The 14,320-nt window shown below is 41.0% G+C and overlaps 1 protein-coding gene across 3 annotated transcripts in view; it reads right to left on the bottom strand.

The window, feature by feature from the left end:
• Positions 1–3,616: 3,616 nt before the first annotated feature.
• Positions 3,617–14,320, bottom strand: part of SLAIN1 (SLAIN motif family member 1) — a 120,415-nt gene continuing 109,711 nt past the window's right edge. For all 3 annotated transcript variants that reach the window (XM_029603040.1, XM_029603039.1, XM_029603041.1), the window contains 2 exons: positions 11,650–11,935; positions 3,617–4,704 (listed from right to left, as the gene is read on the bottom strand). In XM_029603040.1, coding sequence (XP_029458900.1) covers positions 4,629–4,704; positions 11,650–11,935 — 362 coding nt within the window. In that variant the 3' untranslated portion in view covers positions 3,617–4,628. The remainder of the gene's footprint in view (positions 4,705–11,649; positions 11,936–14,320) is intronic.

Below are 14,320 nucleotides of genomic sequence, written 5' to 3'. Positions count from 1 at the left end.
TATAGTTACTCAAATCGCCCCTGGAGCCTTTTTTTAAATATTGGTGTTACATTGGCCACCCTCCAGTCTTCAGGTACAATGGATGATTTTAATGATAGGTTACAAATTTTAACTAATAGATCATATATTTCATTTTTTAGTTCCTTCAGTAACCTAGGATGCATACCATCTGGTCCAGGTGATTTGCTACTCTTTTAGTTTGTCAATCTGGCCTACTATATTCTTTTTCTGGACCAGCACAAAAGCACATCAGTGGCTCAACTCTCAGGATGCTAATTACATTTTATCTTGACATACTATAATCAGAACTCAGTTCCGAATATCAACATCTGTAAGTGAGGATCTGCAAAATTTTATAACTTTATACCATAAGCCAGTGGAACATAATAATCTTTTCTGATTACAAAGTTCCATTCCCAACCTTTCAAGTGCGGCCTTCCTAATTTTCATGTCTTAGACACATATGTACAGATATTACCACAAATAAACAGGAAATCACAAGATCTCATTTCTAGATTTTTAACATGAGGTTACCCCAAGAAGATATCTGAGGGTCCATTATGCTGATCAGGATCATCTATTCGATGATCTTACATGTATTCTAACACATACCTCTTTAAGCTATACAATAACCAGCCTTATAAAACACTGACATTTATCTTTCATTCAATCATCTGTACATCACTTAGATTTTCATAAATGCGAGGAGACCATGTCAGAGAACAGGTGGTATGTGCAACATTGCCAATAGTGCCATTAGAACCTTTATCACAACCAGGAAATTATTCTTGTGGCTTCTGTATAGCAAGAAAACCAAAGAAGAGTCAATAGTAACCCCACACTGTTAGCAAACACTACACACAAAAGTAGAACCACAACATATGAGTTTCAAATCACAATAGCCTTAACTTTAAAGAGTGTAAAAGATGTCAGCAAGCCTGTCAGTGTATCTGGTAAAAAAACAGATCACCCGGACATCTCAATCATTCGCCTTAAGTACAGGAGGATATTTTTAAGGACATTTTTTAGATGCAAGCAAAATGTTAGCGAAAAACAACAGTCTCAATGTCTCTGCAAAAAGCCCAACATGGCCGATGTTTCGCAAAAAATTGCTTCATCACAGGCAATAATAAAAAAATGAAGGCAAATTGGTGTCTGGGCAACAGCTCCAAACAATAGCATCTGCATACATAAAAAGCTATTGCTGTATTAGAACATTTTTTTTCATTGTTTCATAATATGCTGCTTTTTTAGTAAGTTCTTAACACTTAGAATACAGATTTTTATACATTTTTTATAGAATGTTTTACTTGATGCCACACTAATCTTCTGGAAACAACATGGAGTTACTTGGCAATTTCTATTTCAATACATGGCATTTGTCAGTAATTTTCTTTCATTATAGGTTTGAAAAAAATTCTGATCTGAGAGATCTAGTATAGCCTTCTGAAAATCATTGTGCCCATGAAGCAGGAATGCAGATTTTGAAATGCTGATTGTGTCAGGAATCACAGTCGATATTTCCTGCATTTATATTGGGTTGTTTTCATCTTTAAAAACCTCAGGCTCTTTTCAGATAAGTGTATTTGTCCAGAAATTGGCAGAGGTTTGAACAGACATTTCATTTTAAGTGCAATTATAAAAAATACAATAAAAAATGTCACAAAATTGTATCCAGATATTAACCTATGATTAACATTTTGGCAGTCTTATTTGGACCCAGGACATCTGTTGATGACTAACGTCCAACTGAAGCCACTTATGATGGTTATATATTTGTGTTTTGCTAAGTAATAGGGTGGATTTTCATTGTTTATTTTTTTCACTTAAAAAGTTCTCTTTTCTTGAATTGCTTGTTTCTCATCCATTCTTATTTTGTCTGCCACTTGACCATTCTACTTAACATATGGGATAGATTTTAAAAGATGCATGCGCGTCCATGTGCGCGTGCATCCCTGCGCGCTCACATGGATGCACCGATTTTATAACTTGCGCGTGCCGGCGTGTGCAAGTTATAAAATCTGTTGGCTGTGCACACATGCCCGCCGGATTTCATAATTCGCACACATATGTGCGGGCAGCGCGCGCAAGGGGGGGGGGGGGTGAATTTTTGCAAATTATGCACGGCAACATAATCGGACCTTCTCCAGTTCCCCGAAATTAAGGAGCAGACAGAGAGAACTTCCCTAACCCCCTGCCTAACCTTCCTTCCCCTTCCCCTCTCCTCCCCACCCCCTAAACCTAACCCACCTTGCCTCAGTTTTTTTATTTTATTACTTACTGCTCCTTGGGAGCAAAAGTAATTTATGCGCAGCGGCCGGCTGCTGGCGCACGCTTCCCCGGGTCAGCGGCTAATGGCCTCTGTCCCTCCCCACCTCTCCCCCCAACTCACCCCTTTTTCAGGGCCCGGCACTTGTGCGTGTATCACCACTTATGCATGTGGCCAGGCCCTTTTGAAAACGCCCACAGCATGCACAAGGCCCGGCCATATACGAAAGTGGCGACAATCACGCGCATGACAGATTTAAAATTCGGCTGATAGTCCTCTGGGTATTTTTTGTTGTATTGTTGACTGGATTTCTTCCCAACAAAACTCATTATCTGATCCCTCCCAATTGTTCGTGTTCCTCATGACTATACTGGATCCCCGTCTTTTTCTGCAGTCTAACTAGCCTTGGTGGTATAGTCCTTTCCTACAGTTGTTATCACCTTCTGACTGACAACTTGCAAATGTACCTCACCTTTTATTATAGCTTTACTTGTTCTTCTCAGGTGAGCTCCAAGCACTTTATTTCAATACTGCAAAAGCAGAGGTCTTTTTCATTCTCACTAACTCTCTAATTTTACTGCCTACCCCCCCAGTTTTATTTCTCTTGGATCTATTCTTCTTCTTTCTGATATCTTGGCACCAGTCTGTACCTCTCTCTTATCTGACTATCCTGATTTCACATTATTCTCCTCCTTGCTTACTGAGCTCTTACTTATTTCATGTATTGAGCAAGCTTCCACCTGTTTTTAAAGTCTTTTCCTTCCTTGGTCCATTTCGTTGGAATTAACTTCTCCTAATATCCAGAATATCCTGATGCTACCTTCTAATCCAAACTAAAAACCTATTTCTGCTTTTGTTTTTCCAAAAATTTCCTATTATCCTATTCCACCGCATATTTTATTTTAGATCTTTGTTCTGATAATCTCTCATTGTAGACTATTATTTTAAGGTGCCCTGGGTTTGTATGCTATATAAATACAGAAATAAAAAGTACTATTCACACAATTTTTGAAAAATGGGTACCAACAGAAAACTGCCAGGCTACCCATCACTCCAGTTGTGCTACTATTAACATAGCATGTGGTCATTGCTAGCCCAACTCTGACACAGACTGCCACAAGTACAATTCTTGCAGTTTTACTCCACATTATATTCCCTCAAATAGATCCAACACATTCTGTTGTTTTTAAAGGTATCTGAGGTACACTGGATGGGGCAGAAATGTACCTTTTTACCATTTAAAAAAAGAAATCTGGTCACACACACACACACACACACCCAAAACTTAAACATGAGCTAGTACTGCTGAAATAGATTCTTTATTTCTGAAACATTCCAAAACAGCAATAAACAATTATAATCAAAAATGAAATCAAACATTGTATGAAAGCATTCATTAGTGCAATTTTGTAAAATGTCTATCAAAAAAGATTTCTTTTCCAATTAAAACCCAAATACTGCCTATGTGCAATAAAACATTACAACTTCATTCTTTGTTGCAAAGTATTCACAACATACTGCAGTTTTCAGGTCATTGCCATTTTAAATACTATGTCCTTTCGAACACCTTCATAAATAAAGTTATAATATAAAATGAGAAAGTTAAAAAAATAAATTAAAATTTAAACACAAAAGACAATGCAAGTCAACTATGACACTATGCAGTGAATATTCCTCCATTTTTGTGCTTCTGCAACATACAATTACAATCTACTCATATTGCCTTGGACATTTAATATGCTCCTAGTGTTTAAAAAAAACAAACAAAACTTATAACAAAATATCTATGGCACAAAAAAAATCTTTGTTTCATGTCTTAGTGGCTCAAATATGTAAAAAATGTGTGCTGAAAAGAAAATCCCTGAAAACTGAAAAAAACAAATAAACAAACCCCATCCAAAACTTTCAAGTACATCATAGGTCATCACCTTGTGAATTCTTCAGAGGTTACAATGCAGAAGAGAGACCCTGGCAAAGTTATTAGAGAACAGATCAAACCAATCTAGAACTTCAGTAATGGTGCAACGTCATACTTATGCACTGCTGACTGCCACTTTAGCGGAGAAAGTCTGTAGAATGTTGCATAAGTATAGGAAAAGACTTTCTCGCATTCCAATTGAGCTGAGACTGCATCCATCACCCTGATAGGACTGTAGCAATTCAGGCCAAAATTTAAGTGCTACATTTAGCCTCCTGCAACATGGTCAGCTTAAATAATACCTAACAATGACTACATAAGCCTATTACGTGCTAATCACAATATTAAAAAAACAAAGGCTTTGTGGTCCTAGGACATTTACCCAGCCAGCTGGGTACCAGAACATTGCTGCCATTTTCTTTCATTTAAGGACATACTACATCAATAGCAGCCATCTCTCCAGTTTCCATCTCGTAGAGTACTAAGTGAAGAAAGCGATTTTGGCGCTTGAATGAAACTGAAAAACAAAAGACAAAGTTTAATTTAGAATATAAGAAGAGAGACATTCTTTTATTCAGAGCAACAGAAAGAAGACCACACTGATAACCAATATGAAAATATATATACTGGTTGGCCAAATTCAGAGTGGAGGTAGTTTTGTGAAGACTATTGGAGTGCATGCCAAATCAATGCCTGTGTACAAGAAAAAAAATAAATCTACACTTTCTAAATCTATGCTAATTCTCACACATTTGTTTTTATTTTCCACAAATACCACAAAGGGTTTCAAGCAGAACTAATGGAACCTGCTTTCCTGAAAAAGCCATTTGTATATGCAAATCCAAAAAATATATATATTTACTTCTCTTTGGAACCTACCACGTACTTAAAATTCGGTGTGAATTGGACACTACACACAAGTCATTGGAAGAACACACAAAAGAAACGGTGATTTCCCACACTAACACAAAAATGCATGATGATCTCAAAATAATTTACATTCCAAAGGAAGAAAAGTTAACAATGCAAGATTTCTAAATTAATAAAATGGTGCAGATTCAGCAAAAAAGGTTTCCTCCAGACTTCACAGTGAGAATATCCCAGTTTATGCAACAGGGATAAACTGGAGCAAAACCAGTGAGGATATGCCCTTCAATCATCGTTAGCTTTTTACTGCTTTTTGACAACTATAGTTATTATAAAAAGGCAAAGATACAAGAAAAAAATAACCACTTTCTATTTTAGAGAGCATGAAAGGAGTAGCCTAGTGGTTACAGCAGCAGGGTAAGGATCAGGGAAGCCAGGGTTCAAAAACTCCTGACATTCATTTTGATCTTGGGCAAGGTCACTTCTCCCTCCAGTGCCTCTGGTACAAACTTATAGCTAGATTCATCATTCTGCTATAGAAGCGCGCGCTGGCAGCTGACCGGCGTGTGGAAGCTACTTCTGCTCTGAAGGAGCAGTAAGAAAACAAAATAAATGATGCTAGCTAGGCAGGGGTTAGGGGTCGGGGAGGAGGGGGAAAAAGGGAAGCAGACTAGGAAAGGGTATAGGGAACTGGGAAAACCCTACTCGCGTCGCCACGTTTTTTTGTAAAATCCCTCCCCCCATTGCGCGCATGTGATGCCACCTGCCCGCACATGCGCGCACAGATATTAAAATCCGGCAGGCATGTGCGCGCGGGAATCATATTTTATTACATGCATGCGGCGACAGCGCATGTTATAAAATCGGCGCGTCCATGTGCGCGCGCACGTGGACGCGCGCGGGGGCCTTTTAAAATCTAGCTTTTAGTAAATGAGGTCCTTAGATTATAAACCTCCAGAGACAAAGAAATACCTACTGTGCATGAATATAATTCACCTTGAGCTGCCAATGAAATATAACATTTTAAAATTTAAAAAAAAAGAACACTACAATACTTTTGTTTTGCACCAATAACGTACCTAGCACTTTACAACATGAATAAATATGACAATACAAGACTAGAATGATTAAGGAAAATCAGGAGCAAAGGAACTCTTACAATTTTTGTAAATCCTATGCTGGTAAGGTCTGTGCATTTCCAGCTGTGGAAGGGTGTTCACAGCCCCCTTGGACCCAGATACTTTAAGGGGCAGGTAGCTCTGAGTTGCTTCAATGTTGCAACCCTTCCCTGGACTACCGTACCTCCAGCCTGTCCATAACCTTTTGCAAGTACAGCCTCCAGAACTGGATACAATATCCCTGATTAGATCTCCACCAACACCCTGTACAGAGGCATCATTTCCTTCTTTTTTTTTTTTTCTACTGGTTATGCCTCTCCTTCTGCATCCTAGTATTCCTCTGGTTTTGGCTTCTGCCTTATCATACCGTGTTGTTACCTTGAGATTTATCAGACATGATCACCCCCAAGGTCCCTCTCCTTGTACGTCAGCATGTCATCCTCCACCATATACTGGTCCCTGGGATTTTTGTACTTCAAATGCACAATCTTGCTGCTGCTTTTTTTTTTTTTTTGCATTCAAATCTTAACTGCCAAAACCTTGACCATGCCTCAAGTTTTTTCAAATATCATTTCTCATTCTGTTTATTCGCTCCGGGTGTCCACTTTGTTGCAGATGTTAGTGTTGTCTATAGAATGGCAAGCTCTTTCTTCTAAGCCATGTGCAATATTACTCAGGTACTGAAGCAAACTTTCCCCCAGGATGGACCCATGAAGCACCCCCACTAATCACCTTTCTTGTTTCTGAGGTCATTAATCAATGCCCCCCCTGTCTTGCACACAACCAGTTTCCAATCCAGCTGACTACCTTGAGACCCACCCCAAGGCTGCTCATTTTATTTATGAGCCTGCTAAGCAAGACAGTATCAAAAGCTTTGCTGAAATCTAAATATACCAAATCGAGCAAATTTCCTTATCTTTCATCTAAAAATCGGGTGAATCTTCATATGTTGGTTATTTATTCTAAAAACAAGTGATGTCTGGGAACCAAAATGGGAAGTGTTAACCACCAAACTACTTCAAGATAGAAATAAGAATCTGATATTGATAATTAGCAGTGGAGGATTTTGTTTCTGAGTTTTGTATTGTTTTTTGTAAATATGCTTGTTTTAACGTCTCTCACCGGGAAATTTGGATTGCGCAAGTAATAAATCTTTTAAATAAATACATAATAACTAAGTTTTATCTTTTTTTAGAGCAACGTGCCAAACTTTAAAACTTCACAGCAAAAAACTTTTAAAGTATTGTGATCCAGCCACTTTCATCATTTTGAATGTCTATGATCCAGAACATTGCTGTGCTGATCTTCCTTTGAACGCCAGCTGTGTTTAACACTGATCCACATGATATTTGGATACAGAATCGACCAAGCACTTGAGGAAGAATATCAGCACGGCCACAGAACGGGAAGCGGACTTTCCCATCAAAACACTGAAAAAACATGTAGCCCATGGTGGCACAAAAGGACACCAGGGAATAAAACTAAGCAGAAGCACAGCCAAACAAGAAAGACAACATATTTTGAAGAATTTAGCTTGTACATCTTTAAACCATCCTGAAGTACCCTCCAAGAGAAATCCCATATGTTGAGCAGCTCACTAGAGTAATTTGCCATATGAGTAACAATCTAGAAGGACAGTGCACTACATTTTCCTCACTCGTTTTTCAATATAAACTGTTGTAGGCACATAAAATTTTAAACATTTGATAGGGATAGTGGTAATGCAAACAGCTTTGAAGCATTCAAGATAAAGCCAACACGAGTAGATGGAAAATAATGTTCTATGTTGACCACTCTTACAATTACCCAATGTCCACAAGTTCTATCTTAGATCAAGTATCTGTACTACAAATGAAATCTTAACTTACCGACATGATATACCTAATTTACCGTCTATGTAACAGAAATTAAATGAAATGTATAATCTAACATTTTTCAGACACTGATAAATTAAAAAAATTAATGCCCAGATTCATCAAAATGCTATAAATATAGCAGAAATAGTGCCAGTGCAAAAATCGGGCAAGGTTAGGATAATTTCCTGTGGATCTCATTGCAAAGGCAATTATCGCATTGCACATTGGTCAGTGCACTGTATGTCATTTTATGCAGCTCGTGTTGATTTGTGCATGCCACGTTATTTTTCTGGTTGATATATACCGGCTTCCTGCAGCTGCCTCTTTGAGGGTGGGTCAGGCATTTGGAGAGGGGAGAAGAAAGTGAGTTGGTGGTAGTTGGTTGGAGGTATTTAGCGAGTTCTGAGTGAAGTGTCCTGTGGCTTGTTTCTCATGTTTCCCTTTACCTTTGTCTATTTTCTTGATCTGTGTGTGTGAAAGTTTTTGCTAGTTTGTCCTGTTTGTCTATCTATCTGTCTTTGTGTTTGGGTGAGGCATGGTGGTGAAGCGGAGGAGGAATGGTGAGAAGTAGTGAGGTAGAGGAGGAATGGTCAGGCTTGGTGGTGAGGCAGAGGAGGAGTGGTGAAGCATGGTGGGGTTGAAGAGTGGATAGAATGGAGTGTAAGAGGAGAGGAGATGTGGGAGGAAGGAGGAGAGGAGGATGGATGAGGGCAGAAATGCTAGGGAAGGAGGAGTAGGAGTAGGGACATGGATAGGAGTAGAGACAGGTAGGGTGGAAGGGATAGGAGGTGGCGGGAGGGAGTAGGAGATAGGCAGGCAAGTACTGTGGGAGGAAGACAGGCTAGGGATAGATAGAGCGGGCAGAGAGAAGGGGAGTTGGTAGGGCAGATTCAGAAGGAGGGGGAGGAAAGGAAGGGAGAGGGGAGTGGAAGCGAGAGTCAGGAAAGAGAGGACACCTCTCCGTAAGCAGAAGTGGCACCCTGTTCAGGCAGCCAAGCAGCAGGGCACGTTCATCTGAGGAAGTTGAAGTTCAGCCTGGAGGACAATGAGATGATCATTGCTGGGGTCCTGGAACATTATGCCATAATCCTTGGCAACCATGTGGCCAAGATCTCAAGGGCATCCAAGGGCTAGATCTGGCCTACCATCGCCCAGGCTATCTATAAGTGCAGCAGCGTGAAATGCAGTGGGGAGCAGGTGGCAGATAGGTACCAGGACATAAAGGCCCAGTTGAAGACAAAGATGGCTAACCACAACAAATACATATGGCAGATCGGCAGAGGAGCCATGGTCACGCCCATGGAGGAGCGCCTCCGTCCAGTGGCTGGAACTGGATATGTTCGAGGTTATGGCTGAGCGGCTAGTCACCATGCAAACTGGAACTGGTAAGTTCACCTCACCTGTAAATGGTAAGGCTGCTAGACTTGTGCACATCATTTGGCATAAGATGCTCACATTGATTGACATGTAAAGTGTGCATCTCATGCCAAACGGTGCACGTGTGTACCTCTTGGCTTTGGTACTTATGTCTTCTTCTTTGTTTCCATAACTCTCACCCAGGACTTTGCTGTTCCCAGCCATCAAGCCCCAGGGACCAGCAGTGAAGACCCAAGGACCAGCAGTGAAGCCCCAGGGACCAGCCATGCAGCAGCACGTTTCCGTGCCCCCTTGCTTATGGACACAGTTCAGAAAAGAGGAGAAGGAGCAGCAGCAGCTTCCTCAGCACAGCCAGATCCTGGAAGCCCTTGGCTCAGCAAGCCCACTGAATGTGAGCTTAAACATTGCAGCATTCATGGAGGAGCCCAGCCTGCAGTGGGACACAGTTCAGCCAGTGCAGCTTCACTCCAGCACACCACAAGGCTAGCACAAGGCAACAGGCACTTAGCCGGAGCAGCCCACCAGCCCAACAATGCCACTTCTGGAGGCCCAAACCTCCACTCCAGCCACGATGAGCACAGAACTGGCACCAGCTCTGGCACTGACAAGAGGCGTCAATGCTAAGAGCAAACAGGTATGATACAGATCCACATGCCAGGCCAGTACAGAGGAGGCAGCCAGTTTGTGGAAGTCTGCCTGCTTCCAAGCAACAGCAGGCCTCCTCCTAGCTGTTTGCTCTAGGCTGTAGGGTTTCTCTAACCTACACAGCTCCCTCAGTCCTCCTCACTTGTCACACAGCTGCTGACAGGATGTTAGAGCAGCCAGGAAGTAGACAGAGGTGCATAATCCACAGGTTGTGTAGAGCACAAGTGATGCAGGGGAAATCATCTGCTAAACCTGTCCCCTAAAATCAACAGCAGAAATGTGCCACCACTTCTATGTATGCACACAAAACATACTGAGCTACATACAGCAGCATCTCTGAAGGATAACATGCCAGTGTATACATCTGGCAGTGGAAGGTGCAAAAGATGTGGCCTGGTGTGGCAGCCTTTATGTGGAGTGTCCAGGATCTGTTCTACAGAGAGGAGGGTAAGTAGGCCACGGTCTCAAAAAAGGGAACCTCTATTAGGAGTTCTGGCAGGCCTCAAGCAACCCCCCCCCTCCAAAAAAAATAAATAAATTAGTAAACCCTCTCTGGCAGCTGAAGCTGCACACCCCCAAATAACAGGACAATTAGGCCCACTCCAAGAACTAGGTGGATGAGATTCAGGGTCTGGGGGTGGAAGGTGTACACTACAGGCAGATATCTACTCATCCAGAAATGAGACACACCGAGTCTGAGGTCTGATGGTTCACGTTTCACATCCCCCTCCCCCCAACACAAGCAATAAACAGTGTGAGCCGAGGATGGAATGATCTTTGAGTAGCGTTAGGCCATTTTCTCCCCATATGAAACAATCGTAGCTCTGAGGCAAGCGTTGTAAACAGTGGAAGCACAGAATCACTTGGGTTGAAAGATAGTCTGTGCAAAATGGATGCACACACACACACACTGCCTGCTCTGGGGTATGTATAGGTGTGGTAATAGAGGGAACTATGAGGCAAACACCCACAGACACAGATGAGGACCAAGGCTAACAGCACGTCACTCGTCCAGACTCACAGAGTCATACATATGTGTTGGCCCATTTTTGGGGAACAGACTACCTCCGGTGCAGCGACTTCTCTAGGAGGAGTTGGAACTTTCCTTGCCTGTTCGACTGGTTGTTCTTGTTGTCTGTGGCAAGCCTCCCAACAAGTAAAATTGCCACAAATACTATGGGTTTAAGAAGACAGGCCGGGTAAGAACAGTTATTTTTTTTGGGCCAGCAGGGCGTGGCAGGTGTGTATAATAGAAGGCCTCATTTTATTTCGCGTGATAATAGCTGCGATCCATGATAACAGCCGCCAGCGCGCGATAAAAATTTTTTCCCTTGTACCACAAAAAAAAAAAGTGTAGTTATTTTTTACATTAAACCCAGTGTTAGTGTGCATTAAGCTAATGCAGAATGCGTTAGGACACCTTAATTGGCATTAATTCCTCCCCCATGCATCCTAAATTTAAAATTTGCATGCTAGCTTGCACTGTGCTATTTATCGCATGCGCAACATGCATTAGACCCCATTTAACGCGCCTTCGGGCCCTAACGCACTTTGATGTATGAGCCTATACATTTGTTGCACATAAAATTTCCATATTACCTTCGAGGCGACTGTGCAATTTTACTGCGAGGTATGCTGCTCCCTCCTAAACTGCTCAGCGCTGGCCTAGGAAGAGCACTGCGCCCCAGCGGCGCAGGGTTTGCCGATTTATTTGGCAAGGGGATGCCTGTGTTGGAATTCAATTGCAAGCTGCTGGACAACGGGATGCCACTGCTGCCTTGCACAGTCGGGCTCACATAGGCCGTGGCTTTGAGAGGCTGCCTCACAGGCACCGGGAAATGGCCCACGCTATGCACTCTGTGCTGAAGCTGTCCTGGCGATGGAACTACAAATAAAGAGAAAAATCAAAAGGAAAATATTGAGACATAAGAGAGAAATATAACTACTAAGCAGTCAGACTAGCTTCTACTCCTGAACCACGTACAGCGCCTTAGTAAATTTTAGTTTTAGCATCAATCTGTCAGACTTTACACACTTGCTCTATCAAATTTAGACCATGTAAATATTTATTTATTTTTAATTTTTATATACCGATGTTCCTGTATAATAAAAAATTTTAATAAATAAATAAATAATAAATATGACAGCAGATAAAGATCGAGGCCAATTCACAATCTGTGCCGCCACCCCCCACTAGAATTACTACTTGAACTGTGGTTTTACTCCCATTTTACCAACATCAAGACATCTTTGTGCCTGCTCCAGGCTTATTTGACCACTGTTACGTTTGCCTACATCACCTCCTTTGGGAGAAACAAACTTACTTCATGCATGGAACCGGTAGAAGAGGTACAGTTTGAAATCGATCCAAACAAGTTTACGTTGAAACGAAGGAAAACTCAAAATTTGGATGAAAAGGCTTTGGAAAAGCTTAGTATTCAAGCCGAGAAAACCAGATATTTATAGAAAAAAAAAAAAAAAGAAAGAAAGAAAAAAACCCCATAGAAAACGATCACTACCCCACAAAAAAGGTCTTCGTTAATAATCAGAATGGGTATGGATAGAAAGGAACAACAAAAACAGTGGGTGTTAGTAATAATTTGAGAGACAGAAGAACCTGCTGAATGTTTTTTCTAAATCTAAAGACTGAATAACAGTTGGTATTGATTCCTTAGCGAGAGGCCATGCATGTATAACACCAGCAGATGGCACTTTCTCTCTAGATTATCACCACTTTTGCTTGTTGTGCCCTCTGCATCACGCCTTCCCATCAATGAGGGTTAACGCAACGAGGTTTAATGCAGTAGTTCATAGATTAGGGTGAAATGCTTCCTCTCTCAGGTGTACAGGGCTAGATTATGTGATTCTTCTGCCCTTCTACCTCCCCCACAGAGCAAAACTGTAAACCAATTAGTAGAGATGTTAATTGTACAATGCCCACTAAAGAGAAGTGGTGTCATGCTGCAGGTTGTTGGCAGAAGGAATGAAAGGGAAGGCACGGACACCAAGCGAAGTCCTTGCCACCCTACTCCACTGTGACGAGCAGATGTTATAGCAATGATGATAAATTGAAATGTGCAAATTGGCAGAGACCTTTCACATGGATAACGAAATAAGATGTGGTTTCTTCCCTACTAATGCATACCCTTGTGTGACGTCTTATTAGAGTTGACTTCTGAGTTAATATCTTTGATCATCCCCTGTTACACTTCCAGTTTTTCCCATGGTTTCTTTAGAGCAAAGGTATGTGTGTTTCAGGGCATATTTAAATGAAGGAATGAGGGAAGTGTTTTACAGTCCAGGCAGTTATAGTCAAGGCGTTTCTTCGATGGGAATTTTTTTTTTCTATATTTTTTTTAAATTCCTAGCAGGTGCTGGAGAAGAATTTTAACCTGGAATCCTAGGAACATAGAACATGACAGCAGATAAAGTCTGCCAATCCACACCTCCTGCTCATCCGTTCCTTTCGTTCAGAGACCCAGATGTGCTTGTCGCATGGCTTCTTGAATTCAGATACTGTCCTTGTCTCCATCACCTCCACGGGAAAGGCTATTGCATGCATCCACCACCCTTTCTTTAAAGAAACATTTCTTTAGATTACTCCTATGTCTGTCCCCTTTCACCCTCATTCTGGAGTCTCTCTTCCTGTGAGTCACTTTCTAATGCCAACTTTAACAGCAGTAGCCATGACTAAAGAGATAAATACATATTAACATCTCAGAACCTAGCAGGCAGCTTCTGGTTCTCTAAATGACTTAAAATGGGAATCAACATAATTTATAAGATTTGGTGAGCAATAACCCAGTGTTTTAGAGCTATTATCTGCTAATTGCAAAACATTAGGGATCTTTTTTTTTTAAGGTGCAACATAGCATTTAATAGTATCTGCTCTAAATATTCTGGTAATGTTATCTGTACAATCACAGGTGGCTTTGACTTTTTATTAACCTTAATACTTAAAGCATGTTTTATGTCTTTTAGTATTTATTGGTTTAATATTTATGGCTTCTGACATTATTTTATTAGGATATCTTCTATTTTTACTTGTTAAATTTTATCTCTTATTATTATTATCGTTTGTAATTTTCTTTTATTGTATTTTATTACTATGTTAATCGCTGTGAAGGCTATGCCAAGACAACGGTATATAAGTACCAATAAACCTTATAAACCTTTGTTACTTCTTGCAGACCTGAAGTCATTCGCAGATTAAGCAGTGCATAGACATAGTAAAGAAACGACCTCCTATAAAAGGTTTCACATAGAAATA

The sequence above is a fragment of the Rhinatrema bivittatum genome, chromosome 5 (genome assembly GCF_901001135.1).
Source record: "Rhinatrema bivittatum chromosome 5, aRhiBiv1.1, whole genome shotgun sequence".
Lineage (NCBI taxonomy): Eukaryota > Metazoa > Chordata > Amphibia > Gymnophiona > Rhinatrematidae > Rhinatrema > Rhinatrema bivittatum.
This window is presented reverse-complemented; position numbering and strand designations above follow the sequence as displayed.